Below are 17,928 nucleotides of genomic sequence, written 5' to 3' on the forward strand. Positions count from 1 at the left end.
TGGGCGGAAGTGTGTGACCCTGTAGCGGAGACAGTGGCCAAAGCCAGCCCAGAGGGAAAGAATGGGAGCAGGCAGAGCGGCTGTCTGAGGAGGCCTTGTGAATAGCTGAGAAAAGAAGAGAAATGAGAGGCGAAGGAGGGAAGGAAAGACATATTCATCTGAATGCAGAATTCCAGGGAATAGCAGGAGGAGGTAAGAAGGCCTTCTCGAATCGACAGCGCAAAGAAGTAAAGGGCTGAAGGAGAGTGGGAAGGACTGGGGAGCTCTTCGAGAAAGCTGAAGACATCAAGGAAACATTACACACAAGGCGGTCACAATAAAGGACAGAAAGAGTAAGGGCCTAATGGAAGCAGAAGAGATTAAGAAGAGGTGGTAAGAAATATACCAGAAAGGTCTAGATCACAGGATAGCCATGATGGTGTGGTCACTTGCTGAGAGCCAGACATCCTTGAGTACGAAGTCAAGTGGGCCTTCGGAAACATTACTACGAACAAAGCTAGTGGAGGTGATGGAATTCCAGCTGAGCTATTTCAAATCCTAAAAGATGATGCTGTGAAAGTGCTGCACTCAATATGCCAGCAAATTTGGAAAACTCAGCAGTGGCCACAGGACTGGAAAAGGTCAGTTTTCATTCCAGTCCCAAAGAAAGGCAACGCCAAAGAATGCTCAAACTACCACACAATTGTGCTTATTCCACACGCTAGCAAAGTAATTCTCAAAACCCTTCAAGTTAGGCTCCAGCAGTATGTGAGCTGAGGACTTCCAGATGTTCAAGCTGGACTGAGAAACAGCAGAGGAGCCAGGCATCATATTGCCAGCACCCACTGGGTCACGGAGAGAGCAGAGGGGCTCCCGAAAAACACCCGCCTCTGCGCCATTGACTGTGCTAGCGCCTTCGCCTGTGTGGACTGCAACAGACTGTGGGGAATTCTTAACCAGAAGAAATGTCAGACCACCTTGCCTGCCTCTTGAAAAACCTGCATGCATGTCAAGAAGCACAGTTAGAACTGGTTGGAACAATGGACTGGTTCCAAATTGGGAAAGGAGTACGTCAAGGCTGTATACTGTCACCCTGCTTATTTAACTTCTATGCAGAGTACGTCATACGAATTGCCAGCCTAGAGGAATCACAAGCTGGAGTCAAGATTGCTGGAAGAAACATCAACAACCTCAGATGTGCAGATACACCACCCTTATGGTAGAAAGCGAAGCGGAACTAAAGAGCCTCGTGATGAGGGTTAAAGAGGAGAGAGAAAAAGCTGACTTAAAATTAAACATTCACAAAGCTAAGATCATGGCATCCAGTCCCATCCAGTCCCATGCAAATAGATGGGGAAACAGTGGAAACAGTGAGAGACTTTATTTTCTTGGGCTCCAGAATCACTGCAGACGATGACCGCAGCCACGAAATGGAAAGACTTGCTCCTTTTGAGGAAAAGCTATGACAAACAGCATATTACAAAGCAGAGACATCACTTTGCCCACAAAGGTCCATCTAATCAAGGCCGTGGTTTTTCCAGTGGTCATGTATGGATGTGAGAGTTGGACTATAAAGAAAGCTGAGCGCCAAAGAATTGAGGCTTTTGAACTGTGGTGTTGCAGGAGACGTGAGAGTCCCTTGGACTGCAAGGAGATCCAGCCAGTACATCCTAAAGGAGATCAGTCCTGAATACTCATTGGTGGGACTGATGCTGAAGCAGAAGCTCCAATACTTTGGCCACCGGATGGGAAGAACTGACTCATTAGGAAAGTCCCTGGTGCTGGGAAAGATTGAAGGCGGGAGGAGAAGGGGACAACAGAGGATGAGGAGATGGTTGGACGGCATCACTGGTGCAATGGACATGAGTTTGCACACACTCTGGGAGACACTGGAGGACAGGGGAGCCTGGCGTGCTGTGGTGCACAGGGTCCCGGAGTCGGACACTGCTGAGCAACTGAGGAGCCCGGCCTAGAGGTGCCTGAGGAGACTCGATGGCTGTCGCGTACGGCCCTGGACGGGATCCTGGCCCAGAAAGCAGACCTCGGGTGGACGCCTCAGAAGCCAGTTACTGCCGTCTGTCGGCGCGGCAGGCGGGCCAGCCTGGCGCCGTGCGAAGGGAGCCGTCGTCCCTGCTGGGGGCTCTGTGTGCTGCCCCATCACTTTTCTGTGAGTCTAAGTCTGCTCCAAAATGGAAAGTTTATTTCTGAAGGTTTGCAAGCGGTTTCACTAGGGATTCCCAAATAAGGCACAAGCGCGGGAGAAGATGCTCACGTCTGTGGTCAGGAGGGAAGGTCAGTGGCCGCGTCACGGCCCCCGGGGGTGGTTGGAACCACAGGGATGGGCGGGAGCCGTGTTGGTGGGCACACAGAGAAGCGGGAGCCCCCGGACACACTGGCGGGCGAGTCACGTCACACAGCTGCTGTGGAGAACGGTCTGCCGTTCCGGGAAAGCAGACCTCCACTTGCCAGTACCGCTCAGCGCCCACTCCTGGTGTGCGCCCGTGAGACACGGAGGGCAGGCGCCCGCAAATGGAGGCGCCCCCGTGCCTGCCACCTGCCGGCGGGACACGCCCTCGCTCGTCCTCGCCGCCCTGGAGGGTGAGCAAGGGCGGGCGGCCAGCAAAGCGTCCCCCTGGCGGCCCGCCCCTCCCCACGATCGCCGCCTGTCCTGCGGCTGCCTCTCTGTGGGCTCTGGGCGACACGTGGAGACGGGCAGGCAGAGAAAGGAGTCAGCTGTCTGCTCACCCGTGGGTGGCGTGCTGAGAGGACTTACATGGGGCCACCAGGAAACTGAGGGGGCGGACGTGTGTTGCATCCTGACTGTGTGATGCGTTCATGGATGTGTCCGTCAGATTTCATGATTTGGAGCATGCTCACTGCACTCCCATTAAGCTGTTCTGAAACCGTCTGTGTCACCGAGGATGGCTGCCACTGGGATGGTATTCATGTGGACCGAGGCGCCTGAGCTCCTGACCGGGCTCCAGGCAGGCCCGGGGAGCGGGCAGTGATGGGCACAGCGGGAGCTTCAGCCCCATGTCCTCGCGGCTGCAGGGAGGAGGCCCTTCAGCCCAGGAGGGTTGGCGCCAGGACCCCACGTCTGGGGTGGGGGCGCCTGGGGACAGCCCAATATCCCTGCTGCTCTGTTAGCACGGGGGTCCGGACAGCATCCGCACACGCCTACGCTAGTCGGACCGCCTTTTACTCCCCAAGATGAGCCCTTCCTGCAGAATCCTGTGAGAACTGCCAAGCTTGGCTCCTGTCTCTCAGCTGTTTGTGTGGGAGCTCGGCCCCACTCAGCCGACTGTGTTTGGCGTCATTCTCATGCTGATTTCACAAAAATAACCGGGAGGATTTCCCTCTTTTTTCTTTTTCCCTTCTAAGAACAGCCCAAATATCGTCGGAATGATCTGCTTCTTGACTGAAAGAATCCATCTGTGAATTCTTAGACATGGTTCTCAGATTTTGACATTTCTTGAAGAAACTGCTTCATTCAGGTTTTCACGTGTGTGGGCATAGAGGGTAAAGGTATCATTTGACCATTCTAATGTCCTCCCAGCTGCAGCCTTTCTCCCAGGTCTCTGCCCTTTCCCTGCCTCCTTGCTCCCGGCAGCCCACCCGGCCACGGCCACACCCGCATCTGAAGCTCCACGTCCTCGGGGCAGGGACTTGCTGTCCCTCGCCTGCCCCTCAGCTGCAGTCCAGGGGTGGGTGCAGGGGGCTGCCCTCACCAGACCCCTTACCCTCCAGCTCCCAGAACGCAGGCGCTGTGACTTCACCTGCGCTTGCGCCGTTGGTCTGCAGGGTTGGGGGGTCTTCAGGGTTGGGGGGTCTGCAGGGTGGGGGTTGTCTTCAGGGTGGGGGGTCTGCAGGCTGGGGGGTCTGCAGGCTGGGGGGGTCTGCAGGGTGGGGTTATCTTCAGGGTTGAGGGGTCTGCAGGTTTGGGGGAATCTGCAGGGTTGGGGGGTCTGCAGGCTGGGGGGTCTGCAGGCTGGGGGGTCTGCAGGCTGGGGCTTATCTGCAGGGTTGGGGGCCCTGCTCCCAGGTTCCCTGCTGCTCCTGCTGTTTGCCCGAGGCCTTCAGACGCTCGGTGTCATTCCTGTTAATACTCTGAAATTGTGTCCAGGTTGCTTCTGCAGCCTGATATTCCTTTTGAGATGTGGGCTTATGACTCAGTTTAAATTTGTACTTCCCTTTTTTTATCGTGGTAAGACATGCACCGCATAAAACCTGCCGTTTTAGCTCTTCCTGAGCGCACACTTCAGTGGCGTTACCTACATTCCCGTTGCCGAGCAGCCACCACAGCCATCCACTCCAGAACTTCTCCGTCTTCCCAGACTGAACCCTGTCCCCACTAAACGCTGACTCCCTGGCCGCCGGCCCCCGGCACCCCTCTCCTTTCTGTCTCTGAGTTTGCCTGCTTTAGGGCCCTTGCATAAGTGGAATCGGGCACGTCTGTCTGTTGTATCTGGTGTGTGTCCCTCAGCGTGGTGTCTGTAGTGCGTTGTGCTGTGACATGCGGTGGAGCCTCATCCCCGTTCAGGGGTGAGCAGTGTCCCACGTGCGGGTGGGCCGCGTCGCGTCTGCCCCTCACCTGCGGTGGGCGCTCCGTGGTGTCCGCCTCTGGTGGCTGTGTCGCTGCTGCTGTGAGCACGGGGCGCGTGCGTCTCCTGCCTGCAGCTCTTCTGGGTTTCTACCCGGAAGTGGCTTTGCTGCGCCCTGCGGCAGTTCTGAGTTTAATCTTTGAGGACGCTCGGCTCTGCTCTCCAGCAGCTGCTCCGCTTCATGCCCCCTCAACAGCGCACAGGCCCAGGTGCTCCAGGCCCCGGCCAGCGCTCGCTGCTTCCTGGGACGGTTCGGGTTTGGCGTGTGTTTTAAGTGAGGGCCGCTCCAGTTGTGTGAGGCGGCTGCTCATCGTGATGCGGACGAACATCTGGCTGCCCTTGGTGAACATTCCACGAGAGTCTGGAAAAAACATGGGCTGGTTTTTGTTTGTTTGTTGAGGATTTCGGTTTGGTATGAACCTGGTTTGTAACTTGCCTTTCTTTTTCTATCTTTAGACAATCAATGAAGAAGTGTCTAAAGCCACACGTAGGCCTTTTTCTCCTCGTCTGCACCGGGCCCTCGTAACGCATGGCGCTCCTCCCGCTCGCAGGCCCACCCTGCCATGGGGCACCGGGCCTGCGTGGCTGTTCTCCCGAGATGGAGCCTCGTGTCCCACCGTCTGCTGGGGCCGCGGCCGAAACAAAGCAGCCAGTCAGCAGCCACGGGCAGTGGCTCCCCAGGGAGGGACATGGCTTGTTGGGAGGAGGTGGGAGGAGGCCAGTGGGTGGACGGGAGGGCGGGCCCTGAAGGGGGCTTAAGATGTGCCTATCGGACGGTGCCGCCAGGAGCGCGCCTCCCACAGACCCTGGGGCACCTTCCTGGGCTCCCCACTTAAAGCGTCTCCAGTCAGTGACCGCCTTGCTGTCCCCGGGACCATGGCAGAGACAGTTTCTATCCTAAAGGGACCTGGATCAGCTCTCCTCTGACGTCCGATCTGCTGCATGAAGCTTAACTTTGTGCCGACCCCCAAGGGAGGGAGACTGTGGCGTTTCTGTGGCAGCGTGAACAGGCTGCACACGGTCCTGCGCTGACGTGGGAGGAGCTGGCCCTTCCTGACGCGCCTTCCCTGGGCCCCCAGGGTCTCGAGCGTCTGTGCGGAGCGTCACTTTTAGGGAGGAGCAGGAGCCCTAGATTGCCTTTTCTTTTAATCTTTGTTTGTTTGTCTTTGGCTGGGCTGGGTCTCCTGTGATGCGTGAACTTCTCCAGCTGCAGCAAGTGGGGGCGCCTCGTCCCTGCAGCACACGGGCTGCTCGTGGCGGCTCCCGTGGCGCTGCTCGTGGCGGCTCTCAGGCTGAGTTGCTCTGTGGCCTGTGGGATCTTCTGGGATCGGGGATCAAACCCACGTCTCCTGCATCGGCAGGCGGGCTCTTACCTACCGCTCCACCAGGGAAGCCCACCGTAGAGTTCTCTGTTGAGCGTACTCCTGAGTGCTTCTGAAGTTTATAGAATTGCTGTAAGTGGACCACTGTCTCCATTGATGCTTCCAGCTTGTTTCTGATACACGAGGTGAAGTTTTAAATTAATTTTTATCCATAAATACTGCACTTACCATCCTGCCACTTTCTGTGATTAGTTTTGGTGGATTTTCTCTGCATGTCATGAGTTTCTTTGGGCTTCCCTTGTAGCCCAGTTGGTAAAGAATCTGCCTGCTGTACAGGAGACCTGGGCTCGATCCCTGGGTTGGGGAAGAGCCCCTGGAGAAGGAAATGGCAACCCACTCCAGTATCCTTGCCTGGGAAATCTCATGGACAGGGGAGCCTGGTGGGCTGCAGTCCACGGGGTTGCAAAGAGTCGGGCATGACTGAGCGACTAACACTTACATGATCACATCACTGGCAAAAGAGGTGGGGGAGGGGAGGGAGAGAATCCCATCTCTTTTTATGGTGCAATACTCCTTGGTTTATTTCCTCCGAGGCTCGGTCAACCCTTCAAAGCAACGCTGGCCGTTTGCAGGAGGCCCGTGCGCTGCTGATTTCTCGGGAGCAGGCTTATCTGCTCGCCTTGCCTGCTTTCTTCTGTAGTCACAGCTACTGTTTTTATTAATCCTCTCTGCCCTGTTTTGGGTTGTTTATTAATTATTTAAAGGTAATAATGAAGTTCCTAAATTTCTCTTTTTCATCTTTAAAATTAAAGGTTATAGTTTTTCCTCCAAAACCAGTTTTAGCCACGGATCCCAAGTTTAGACAGAAAGTGCTTATTTTTCTTTGCTTTCTAAGAGTTTTCACAATTTCAGCTTTTATTTCCTCTTCAACTTAAGGGTTGATTAAGCGCGCATTTCTAACACTCAGCTTTCCAAAGTTCTGGATCTGGCCATCTTTTCAGCGTCTGTCACCTGACCGGGCGATGGCTGGGGAAGGCGCTTTGCGCACCAGCTCCTGTTGGCCATTGGCCAGGCTTTCCCCTCAGTTTCGCTGCGACGCGGTTGACGCTGGCTGAGCGCTGCCCGAGACCGGGCGGTTCCCTGGGTTCTGACTGCGGCATGGTCCTTTGCAGCCCCGGCCCAGCCCTGGGTCCAGGAACCCCTGATGCGCTTGTGGTCCCCATATACCAGTTCGCACTTCTGTTTATATAAATGAAATCATGTAACTTGTGCCTGGCTGTTCATACTCCATAGAGGTTGTGAGACTCCTCCTCGTGGCCGAGAACCTCGGTGTCCCTGGACGGACGGCCTGGCCTCCACGTCCATTCGCTTGCTGACGGGTGTTGAGGGGCCTCTTGTCTGGGCTCCTGCAGATCGGGCCACCCGCGCATGTGAACCGACGTCTCTGTTTCTCTGGGCAAACGCCAAGGAGCGGGATTGCTGGGTCAACAGGCGCGATGCGCGTTTAATCGTAGGAAACAGCCCGTCTTCCAGCTGCGGCACCAGCAGCAGCCCAGCGGGGGCGGGCTAGGGTCCCAGCTCCTCCCTGGCCTCCCGGCACCTGCCGTGTTCAGTCCCGGATGCTCAAGCGGGCGCCTGGCGGTCTTGCCCCTGAGTTCGGTTTCACCCTGTTGGTCAGCTCTTTGTAGAGCACATCTTTTCAGGCGCTTACTTGCCACCTGCATCTCTTCTCTGGTAAAGTGTCTGCTCAGATCTGTTGTCTGCTTTTAAAATCAGGTGGTCTGTGTACTTATCCTTGGATTGTAAGAGTTCTTTACTGGGCATAAGGCTTTATCAGACCAATGGTCTGCAAATATATTCACTCAGCCTTGCCTTTTTTCTTTTCTTCTTCTTTTTTTTTTTAACAGTGTCTTATGAACAAAAGTTTTTTGTTGATGAAGTCGAATCCATCATTTTTTTTCTTTTAAGGCTCACGCATTTTTGTCACTTATGTAAGAAATTTCTGCCTAAGCCAAAGTCACAAAGATTTTTCTCTTATGCTTTCTTCTTGAAATTTTATATTTTTCTCTTTTCCATTAGGTCTGTTACTGAGCTTTATAGGAGGTGTGAGCCTAGAGCAGACATTCGTGTGTTTGCTTGTTTGCAAAGGAATCCCTCATTGTTTCAGTGCTGCTTCTGCAGAGACCGGCCTTTCTTCACAAGTAACTCCATGGCTTTGTCAGAAACCCACCTGAACGCACACTGGTGGGTTTATTTCTGGACCACCGGTCCTGCTCCGTGGGTCCACGCGTCCGGGCGCCTGTCAACACTGCGCGTTGCCTGCAGTGGGCCTTGGAAACAGGAGGGTAGGGCCTCTAAGCTGTTCTTTTGCAAAAATGTTTTGTCTATTCTAGGCCTTTTGCTGTTTCCATACAAAGTTTAGAATCAGCCGGTAGATTTGCTCAAAAAGCCCATTTGCATTTTGTTGGGATTGCATTGAATCTGTAGATCAATCTAGGGAAAATTGACATCATAGTGATGCTGAGCCCATGAACATGGTGTCTCTCTCTATTCATTTAGGTCTTTTTAAATTTCTCTCAACAATTCTGTAGACTTAGGTAAAACAGGCTTCCACAGCTACTAAAAATGTAGTCACAGATATTTTACGGTTTCCTCAGAATTGCTGATGGAATTGTTTTTCGGACTCATTTCCCACTTGTCAGCTGCTAACACACAGCAGCCCCTTTGTTTGGTGTTTATCAGCCTTGTGAGCTTTCTCGTTCTAGCATGGCTTTGCAGACTCCTCCAACTTTTCCACACGGATCATGTTATTTGTTAAAAAAGACTTTTACTCCTTCCTTTTCAGTCTTTATGCCTCTGCGTCTTTCCTTGTCTTAGTCCAACAGCCGGGCCCTCCGGTACAAGGGGACTGTGATGTCCTTTGCTTATTAGTGAGCTGAGGCAAGGATTCAGCATTTCACGTGGACCATGATGTTAGCTGAAGGGACTGCTAAGGGTTTTTTTGCGGCTGAGTACATGATGCATAGCTGTTAAATGTTTAAAACTCGTTATTTGCCAAGTATTCGGTGGGCGCCTGCCTTGTGTCTGGCACCATTCCAGTCGTAGGGAGGACAGCCCAGCGCTGGTCAGGATCCCTGCTCTCCTGGCGCCGACCTTCTGTTGGCAGAGGCTGACAATAAAGGAGCCAAAAAGCGTGTCCAGTCACTTCAGGTAACAGCGTCTGCTGACTGAGGGTGAGAGGGCTGCTTATCTTTGCCCACTTTTATTTTGGGTTGATGTTCAGGCTGATAACTAATAAGTCTGTGGTGTTATGTGAGTCGAGGTCTGTGCTTCCCCAGAGGAGCTCACTGACCCCAGGAGCGGGCTCCCTTCTCAGGTTCCGAGGCCCTCCGCCACTGGCAACGTGTGCGGCCCGCGTCTGTGTGTCTGTGTCTGCAGGCGGCCTGTCCACTCGGACCACCTGGCCTCCTTCCACTGTAGCGCTGCGCTCTGTCCCCAACATGGCCCACTGCAGGGGCGGGGGGGGGGGGTCCCACCTCCTCCTGCTTCTCCCTCGAGGTGTCTCCTGGCCAGGGCCTTTGTGAACACTGTTCTAGAGAGCTCGCTCTAGTTGTTGGGTTTGTGCATAACCTGCCCACCCACATATGGGAGCTGCTCCAGGGAGAAAAGTGCCCGCATCTCATCCTGCACTGAAGTTATCCCCAGGGGCTTTACCTGACTGTCGAGGGGGGTGATCGGCTACGCCCGCCCTGGCACTCCCCTGCCTCCCGAGGCTCTGACAAGAGTGAGGGATGGATGGCATTGGCTCCTGCACCCCGCAGCCCTGCGTGGCCAGCACGGCCTGGATTCGGGAGGCTCGGGCTGCGGCTGTCCGTCTGGGCCTTGAGTGCGGCTGCATGGGACAGCTCACCTGCAAACGCTGTCAAGGTGGCATGCGGGCACCACATGGAGGCAGGATCGGGGCCACGGGCAGAGAGCACAGGAGGGCCCGGCATCAGTGCTGGCGCGGTCTCACCACGGTGGGGTGACTTCTGGCCTCCTGCCCCTGGCCTGGGAGAGGCCACCAGCCTCCCGGAGCACCCTTGGTTTGCTGGAGTCGCTGCCCTGAGCTTTCTCTGTCTCCTGGGCAGGTGGCGCGGACCAGCCCAGAGCTGCAGTGGGGGCAGGGCCAGTTCGCCTGGTACGCAGAGCTCAGCACACAGCTGGTGCTCAGTAAGTGCCTGTGTGATCACTAGGCCTAGAGCGCACACAGTGCGTTGGAGGAGCAGGCTTAGGGACCCGAATCACCTAGTCGGTGTGGCCCCTCCAGCCCCCACCGCAGCCTCCACGCGCTTTCCGTCGGAAGAGAGATGCGGGCATGACTGTTCACGCCTCTGCCCTCGACGCCAGTCCTTCCCGTGCAGGAGAGGGCTGTCAGTCACTCTCACGTTGGCGTGAGTGAGCTCGGTCAAGAGGGGAGACTTGTGTAAAAGCCGCCCAACAATGCTGTGGTGGCCCCTCTGCCAGGGAGGCTGGGAAGGCTGCCCTGCCCGGCCATTCCCACCGCCCCCACCAGCACTGCCTGCCCGGACCACAGACTGCAAGGCAGAGAGACCCCGGCCGCCTGTCCTGGGGGCTGAGAACAGCGAGTCTGCGGCTCTGCTCCTGACCCAGTTTCCCTCCAGCCACCGGCAGACAGTCTTCTTTGCAGAATTTGCAGACGTGGGTGGAAACTGACGCGAGGCTCCTGGTTTCTGCTCGCATCTGGAGCTGTGCCATCAGCCGAGCCCCAGCCAGGCGGGCTCCCTGCCCCCACAGTGACCCCATGACCCGGCAGTAGTCTCAGCAGCTGGGAAGGCTAGCCCGACAGACATTTAGATTTCAACTCGGGGCACTCGACGGAGCGCCGCCCCCTTCCCACCACCAGGCTCCTTTTGCCCACGGGGGTGGGGGTGGAGACCGGCAGGTGTCCGCAGGCCAGAGTCTCTCCCAGTTCTGAGCTGCGTGGACCTGTGCAGCCTCAGAGCAGAACAGGAGACCCCGTACCCAGGACAGCGCCCTGGAGCTTTGGGACACCTGGATAAATCAGAGAGGGTGGGACAGGGCTGGAGGGGGGCACCTCTGGATATGGGTGGTGGGTGGCGGAGTCAGACCCCCCTCACTCCCGGGCTGTGGACTAAGCCAGCCTCCGGCTGCGCCTGGGAGGCACCATCCCAGGATGAGAGGACAGAGTGGGCCTGGCCGAGACCAGACAGCCCGGGCCAGGGGCCCCTCGGAACGCGGGCTGGTTCCCAGGGAGCACACGGGGCTCGCTCCTGCTGGCAGCGTGCAATGCGCAGGGCGCTCCTGCAGGCCGGCCGCCCGGCCTGAGACCGGCTGACCTGCAGCGCTGACCGCTGTGCCCTCTCCCTGCAGTGTCCCTGCGTCGGGGGCGCTCCAGCTGTAATTAATTACACGTCTCTGTCCCGGGGCTGAGCCACAGGGGCGTCTGAGGAGGCGTTTGTTGTCGCCTGTGAATCAGGCGCTCATGAGGAAAGTGGCTGCTGGCGGGGCATACAAATTAGGGCCTTGAGGCTGCCACGCGCGGCCGCCAGCAGTTCCGGGCCAGGGCCACACAGCCACACACTCAGCCACCCCACCAGCTGCACCCGGGACCCAGGCAGCACACACAGCATACAACCACACTGACACACACACAGCCACCCACACACACAGACACACCACACACAGGCACACCACACACAGGCACACACAGAGACGCACACAGAGCCACCAACAGTAGCCACACACACAATAGCCCCCACACACAGAGCCACCCCCGACAACACACAACCACACACAGACACACCACTCAACCAACCACACACAGGCAAACAAACACAACCGCATACATACACAACCACAGGCACACACAGAGCCACCAACAGACACACACACAGCCACCCACACACACAGACACACCACACACAGACACACACAGAGACGCACACACAGAGACGCACACAGAGCCACCAACAGTAGCCACACACACAATAGCCCACACACACAGAGCCACCCCCGACAACACACAACCACACACAGACACACCACACAACCAACCACACACAGGCAAACACACACAACCACATACATACACTACCACAGGCACACACAGAGCCACCAACAGACACACACACAGCCACCCACACACACAGACACATCACACACACACCACACACACACCACACACACATAACTACTCACTGGCACATACAACCACCCCATAGGCACACAAACACTATCACACACAACCACAGACACACACATCGAACCCCACAAACCACCATAATCACCTACAGATACACAAACACAACCACACACACAAAACCAGACATGCACACAACCACACACACAACCACCCACAGGTGTACACACATACAACTACATGCAGACACACACAGCACAGAAACACACACAGACAACCGCCCACAGGCACACAAACACAACCACACACACAAAGCCACAGACATGCACACAACCACCCACACCCACACACACACACAACTACATGCAGACACACACAACAACCACACACAGGCACACAAACACAACCACATACACAAAACCACACACACAGCCACAGCCACACACAGCCACCCATAGAAACACACACAACCAGACACACACACACAACCACTCACAGACACACAGCTACCCACAGGCACACACACAACCACCCACAAGCACACAAAGACTATCACACACAACCACAGACACAACCACACACACAAAGCCACAGGCATGCACACAACCACCCATAGACACACAACAACCACACACACACACAACTACACGCAGACACACACAACAACCACACACAGGCACACAAACACAACCACATACCCAAAACCACACACACCACACACAGAACCGCAGCACAGAGGCCCGCAGGAGCCCTCGTGCAGTCGCACCCCGACAGCCCCAGCCTCCTCCGCCCCACACTGGAGGCCGAGGGCGCAGGGCAAGGAGAAGCCGGGCCTGGCCTGACTCCCGCCTTCCTGTGCCCAGGGGCCACCAAGGACATGGGCAAGATGCTCGGGGGCGACGAGGAGAAGGACCCTGACGCCGCCAAGAAGGAGGAGGAGCGGCGCGAGGCGCTGCGCCAGGAGGAGGAGGAGCGCAAGGCCAAGTACGCCAAGATGGAGGCGGAGCGCGAGGCCGTGCGGCAGGGCATCCGCGACAAGGTGGGCGCGGCGGCGGCTCGGCACCGGGGGCCGGGGCCGGGCTGGGGGTGCTGCCTGCGCGAGGGCTGGGCGAAGCCGGGCTGGGCCGCCGCCCGCCCTCCTCCGAGGCTCGCAGAACGGACCTCGCGGAGGGCCCCCCGGGGAGGGGGCGGGCGGGGGAGATCCCGCGTCCCAGCGCGCGCGTCTGCACACGCTCACCGGGCCTGGGGCTCGCCCTGCGGTCCGAGTCCTCCTGGCTCCGGTGGCGGGGGCTGGACCCCTCCTCCCAGGATCCCGGGCTGGCGTGCTGGCTTCTGTAGGACAAGCTCCCGTGGCTGCCCCCAGGACTGCCCCCAGGGACTTGGAGGGCAGGCCCTTCTGGAGAGGAGAGGCAGGGCGGCCAGGGGCTGGCCCACCGGCGGGCTGCAGGTGGGTGAATCGTCCTGGGCTGGAGGATGCCCCTGACCCCGCCCGGGTGGGCCTTAGGCCCCTGAGGTGAATGACAGGGTGTTGGGGGCAGGTCTGTGGCTGTGTGGGCTGGCTGGGGGTGGGCTGGGAGCTCGAGGTCATCTTTCCAGAACCCTCTGGCACCTTCCTCTGTGTGCACGGCATGCGCACACACCCGGCCGGGACCCGAGGCCAGAGCAGGGGCAGACATGGGAGGCTGTCAGCTGCGGGCCCCAGGGGCCTGTCCACTGCCCACCCTCAGGTGCCCACCCAGCTGTGGGTCGGAAGGGCAGGCATGGGGCAGCTGCTCCTGCCTCTTCCAGGGTGGGCCGGCCTGCAGGCCAGGTGGAGAAGCAAGGGCCCTCCCCAGGGCCCCACGATGTCCTGAAGCACGTGGCCTCCCACGGTCCACAGCGTCTTGGGCCTTGAGCACCACTCGGGGGTCCACACGGGCCAGGCCTCTCCACCCAGAGACCTGGGGGGGGGGACTCAGTTTGGGGGTGCTGCCTCTCAATTCTGTCCTGCTCCCCCTGACACTCCCATCTCTGGGCCCTGAGGGAAGTGTTTCCAGACACTGGCTGAAGCCTGTGGGAGGGGACCGGGCATGGGCAGAGGGGTCGTCCAGAGGGCGTCTCCACAGTCCCCAGCCCCTCCCTCCTGCCTGGTTCGCAGGGCCTCTGCGATGCGGACACAGGCGGGCGCCTGCAGGTCTCTGGGCCCACGGGGGCCCCCATGCTGATGGAGGGTGGGGTGCACCCTGGTGTCCCGTCACTGGTCACTGGACACCTTTCTGGGCAGAAAGTTTAAGTTGATTGTGCTGGGGCAGCAGCTGATGAGACCCTCACCCCCAGGACCAACCACAAGACTTTCAGAGCCTTTTGGGGAAGGGCCAGGAAGAGCACACAGACAGCAGAGAGGGAGGCAGCCATGGGCGGGGAGGGGCCAGAAGGCAGAGAGACAGCTCAGGCATTCTGCCTGTAATAGGAAGCCCCTTCTGCCCCTCCCCTCCTCAGACTGTCCAGCGGCCCCATCTCCCTGGGGCTCCAGCCCCAGGGGCGTGGGGACACTGCCCCTCAGGGCTCCCACTGCCCCAGGGCCTTTGCTTGGCTGCTGCGCTCTGGGGCTCCCTGAGGCCCCGCCGCCCTGCCGCCTCTGCGCTCCTCTCCTGCCTTCCTCGCTCCGCACCGGCCTTCATCTGGGAGCATGCCTGCGCACTCGGTTGCGTCCAGCTCCCTGCGATCCCGCCAGGCTCCTCTGTCCGTGGGGTTCTCCAGGCAAGAGTACCAGAGTGGGTTGCCTTTTCCTCCTCCAGGGATCTTCCCGACCCAGGGATCAGCCTCAGTCTCCGGTGTCCTCCTGCTTTGGCAGGCAGACTCTTTACCGCTGAGCCACCTGAGAAGCCCCCCTCCTCTGACACACACTTCTCACTGGGTTGCTGCTCACTGTCCATCCCCTGCAGGGAGGGCAGGGACTCTGACTGCACTTGGCCTTGCATGCTGAGCAAACGAGTGAGTGAGTGAACAGGCATCAGCTCCAGCGTCCTTTTCTTCCTCAGGGAACCGAGTGGCACTCACAAGTCACAAAGTGAGTCCCAGTGAAAATGGAGGGTGTGTCCCCACCCTGCGGGCAGCTCCATGGGAGGCCAGGGGGCAGGGCGACCCTCACCACCCCCACCCTCAGGACCCCAGCTTCCAGGGCGACAGCACGGAAGGCTGCAGCCTTGGGCAGAGCCCCACGGCCCCCTAGCCTGGTGCCCCGGGGGTCGCTTGGACAGTGGTGCTGCTTCCCCAGACGAGCATCACCCCCATCTGGGACCCCCGTGGGTGGGCTGAGTGCCTTTGCTTCTGAACTGCCTCCACAGACCCCAGGCCGCTTCTGGACCCTGGCAGTCCCCAGACCCACCGCGGCTCCATCAGCCACGGTGGACGGTCTCCCTGCTGGGCCCAGGCCTCCTTCCTGGGCACGTCCAGGGTCTGGTCTCACCCGCCCATGGGGCACGATGGTGTCTGCTGAGTTCAGTTGCCTGGGCAGGGGTCAGAGCTGGGCCCCACCCCATGCAGGGGCTGGGGCCGCAGTTTCCTTACCAGCCCAAGCCCAGCTTCTGCGACCAGAGGATGAGGCGGGACGAGGGGGCCAGGGCTTGGTCCTTGGGGGCAGCCTGCAGGGAAGGTGTGGTGTGTTGGGGAGCATGCCGACACACGCAGCTGAGTCTGACAGGTGGGGGCCAGGCCTGTCGGTGTTCAGGGGAGACAGGCTGATGATGAGTGCCCCCATTCATGGGTCGGAGGCAGCTCAGGGTCTGATGCACTCTGGATGTTAGAGCCCCAAAGCCCCAGGTCCTCACAGCCTCAGTGTTGGTCTCCAAGAATTTGGTTACCTCCTTCAAGGAGCCTCCAGCTCAACAGAGAGGAGCCCGCTCTGCCCACAAGACCCTAGAGGTGGACAGCGCGGCTATGGAAGGACAGGCTGCCCCGGCCATCCAGGGTGGGGGTCACCACTGCCCTCTCTCCCCAGACATCCTGACGATGAGCTCTGCGCCTGGAGCCCCCTACCCACCGACGCCGCCCCCCATCACATCCCCTGGCCCTGCCTGGTCCCCCGTGGCTGCAGAGCCCTTCTCAACCTGGCCTTCCAAGGTGACCCCCTCCCGCCCCCCTGCCCCCACAGGTGGGACCCCTGACCTTTTGGAGTGGTTCCCCCAATGGCCCTCGCTGGCCCCCAGGCCCCAGACCCACTTCCTGCAGCCCCTTCCTGCTGTCTGGGGTGGGGTGCCCCATGGGGTGCCCCATGCCCCCACCCCCAACCTCACAACCTGAAATGTATCCAGATATTGCCAAATATCCCCTGGGGTCAAAATTGCTCCAGTTCAGAACCACTGATTTAGAGAAATTTTTGAGGTTTTTGGCCAAGCAATCACTTAGAAAGGAATATAAAAGTATATCCCTAAGACAACTCTACTGGTCAAGGAAGAGAGTGGGGGTCCCTCACGCGGAGGCCGAGGGGTCAGGCCAGGCCGCGTGCCCCGGCTCCCTGGGGGAACCTCATCTGCATCCGGGCTCCTGGCCTCTGCGGGCTGGTGGGTGGTGCCTCCCCCCACCCCATGCCCGCCGGCCCGCGCGTAATGACGTCATGACACACTGCGCGGGTCCAGGTCGGGGGAGACTGGCCGCCTGTGTCATCTGGTCCCTGCTTCCTGGTCTGCGCCCCCGCCTTCTGGTTTACACTGCGGCCATCAGTGACTCTGAGCCAGAACCACCCTCCAGCAAGCGCTGGGCTGGCGAGTCCTGGTCGACCCAGCCCCCCTGGCCCAGGTTTGCGCTGAGAGTAACAGGTGTGGGCACATTGCTGACTCTCACCGTTAGGGAGCACTGCTTTGCCCAGGGCGCTGGCAGCCTGGGCTCCCTCCGGGCCTCAGTGGTACTGTCTCAGTGGTTGAGGAGGATGGAGGGAAGGGGTTGGGCTGGGGGAGCTGGGGGAGGGGTGGGGTTTCAAACAGGCGCTCAGCCAGACCACATCAAAGCCAGGCCCTGGGAGTGACCCCAAAGAGTAAAGTGGCCCTCAGGTCTGCCCAGAGTGGCTTAGGGTCAGAATGGCTTTTAGCCTCAGTGGAGCGACTGACTTGGGGCCCGGGGTCTCCTTCCTGGACCCTAGAGGGGAGGACCGTGACACAGACCCCTCCCTGACCCCCTGCCTGACCACACACCCTGTGTTCCTGCCCTTACGTGTGTGTCCCCTTGTCACCCGCCTGTTCCGCCAGCATCACGTGCTCCCCTGAGCGCGTGTGTGCACCTTTGCTGAGTGTGGGGGGTGGGGGGCTTTGGCCACCACGGCCTCCTAGGTCCAGCGCACATACCTGCGCCCCAGTTGGGGACAGACGTCCTGCAGCTGCGGGAACTGCTGGACTCTGTGCCTCTGGCTGGAGGGAAGCTCCCTCTGGTCTGACCTAATTCCTGGTGGTGTGTCTCTCCGCCCTGCGCGTCCCTCCCCCCGAGGCAGGGCACCGCCCTCTGTGGTGACCCAGGAAGAGGGGTGTGCCCCTTGGAGCGGCTGCAGTCTGGCTGGCTCGTTGACTCTGCCCTGGGCTGACCTGGCATCCGTGCTCAGTGGGGAGGCCCTCTTGGTCAGTTGCCCTGAGCCCTCCCCCAACCCTGGAGACCCTTCCCAAGCTCCTGACTTGTCCAGGGTTCAGAGGGGCCTTTAGACCACTAGGGCCCCTGCTGAGGAGGGTGGCCAGACCCCTTACCCCTCCTTCCTCAGTGCCCAAGGGCCCCATGCTGTAGTCTGGTCACTGCAGCCAGGAGCCCGGCTTCCTCCTGTTAGATTCTGCTGAAGAGCCCTTGCCCCCCACCCCCGCTTGAAGCCCCCCACAACCTCGAGGGAGGAGATAATGGGTGCAGA

The 17,928-nt window shown here is 58.9% G+C and overlaps 1 protein-coding gene across 1 annotated transcript in view; it reads left to right on the top strand.

Annotated features, from left to right (window-relative positions):
* The window catches only part of CPLX1 (complexin 1), a 45,522-nt gene that overhangs the window by 21,619 nt on the left and 5,975 nt on the right, over window positions 1-17,928 (top strand). Inside the window, exon 3 of the mRNA XM_027971352.2 lies at window positions 12,929-13,104. Within this exon, the coding sequence (XP_027827153.1) occupies window positions 12,929-13,104 (176 nt within the window). The remainder of the gene's footprint in view (window positions 1-12,928; window positions 13,105-17,928) is intronic.

The sequence above is a fragment of the Ovis aries genome, chromosome 6, assembly GCF_016772045.2.
Source record: "Ovis aries strain OAR_USU_Benz2616 breed Rambouillet chromosome 6, ARS-UI_Ramb_v3.0, whole genome shotgun sequence".
Lineage (NCBI taxonomy): Eukaryota > Metazoa > Chordata > Mammalia > Artiodactyla > Bovidae > Ovis > Ovis aries.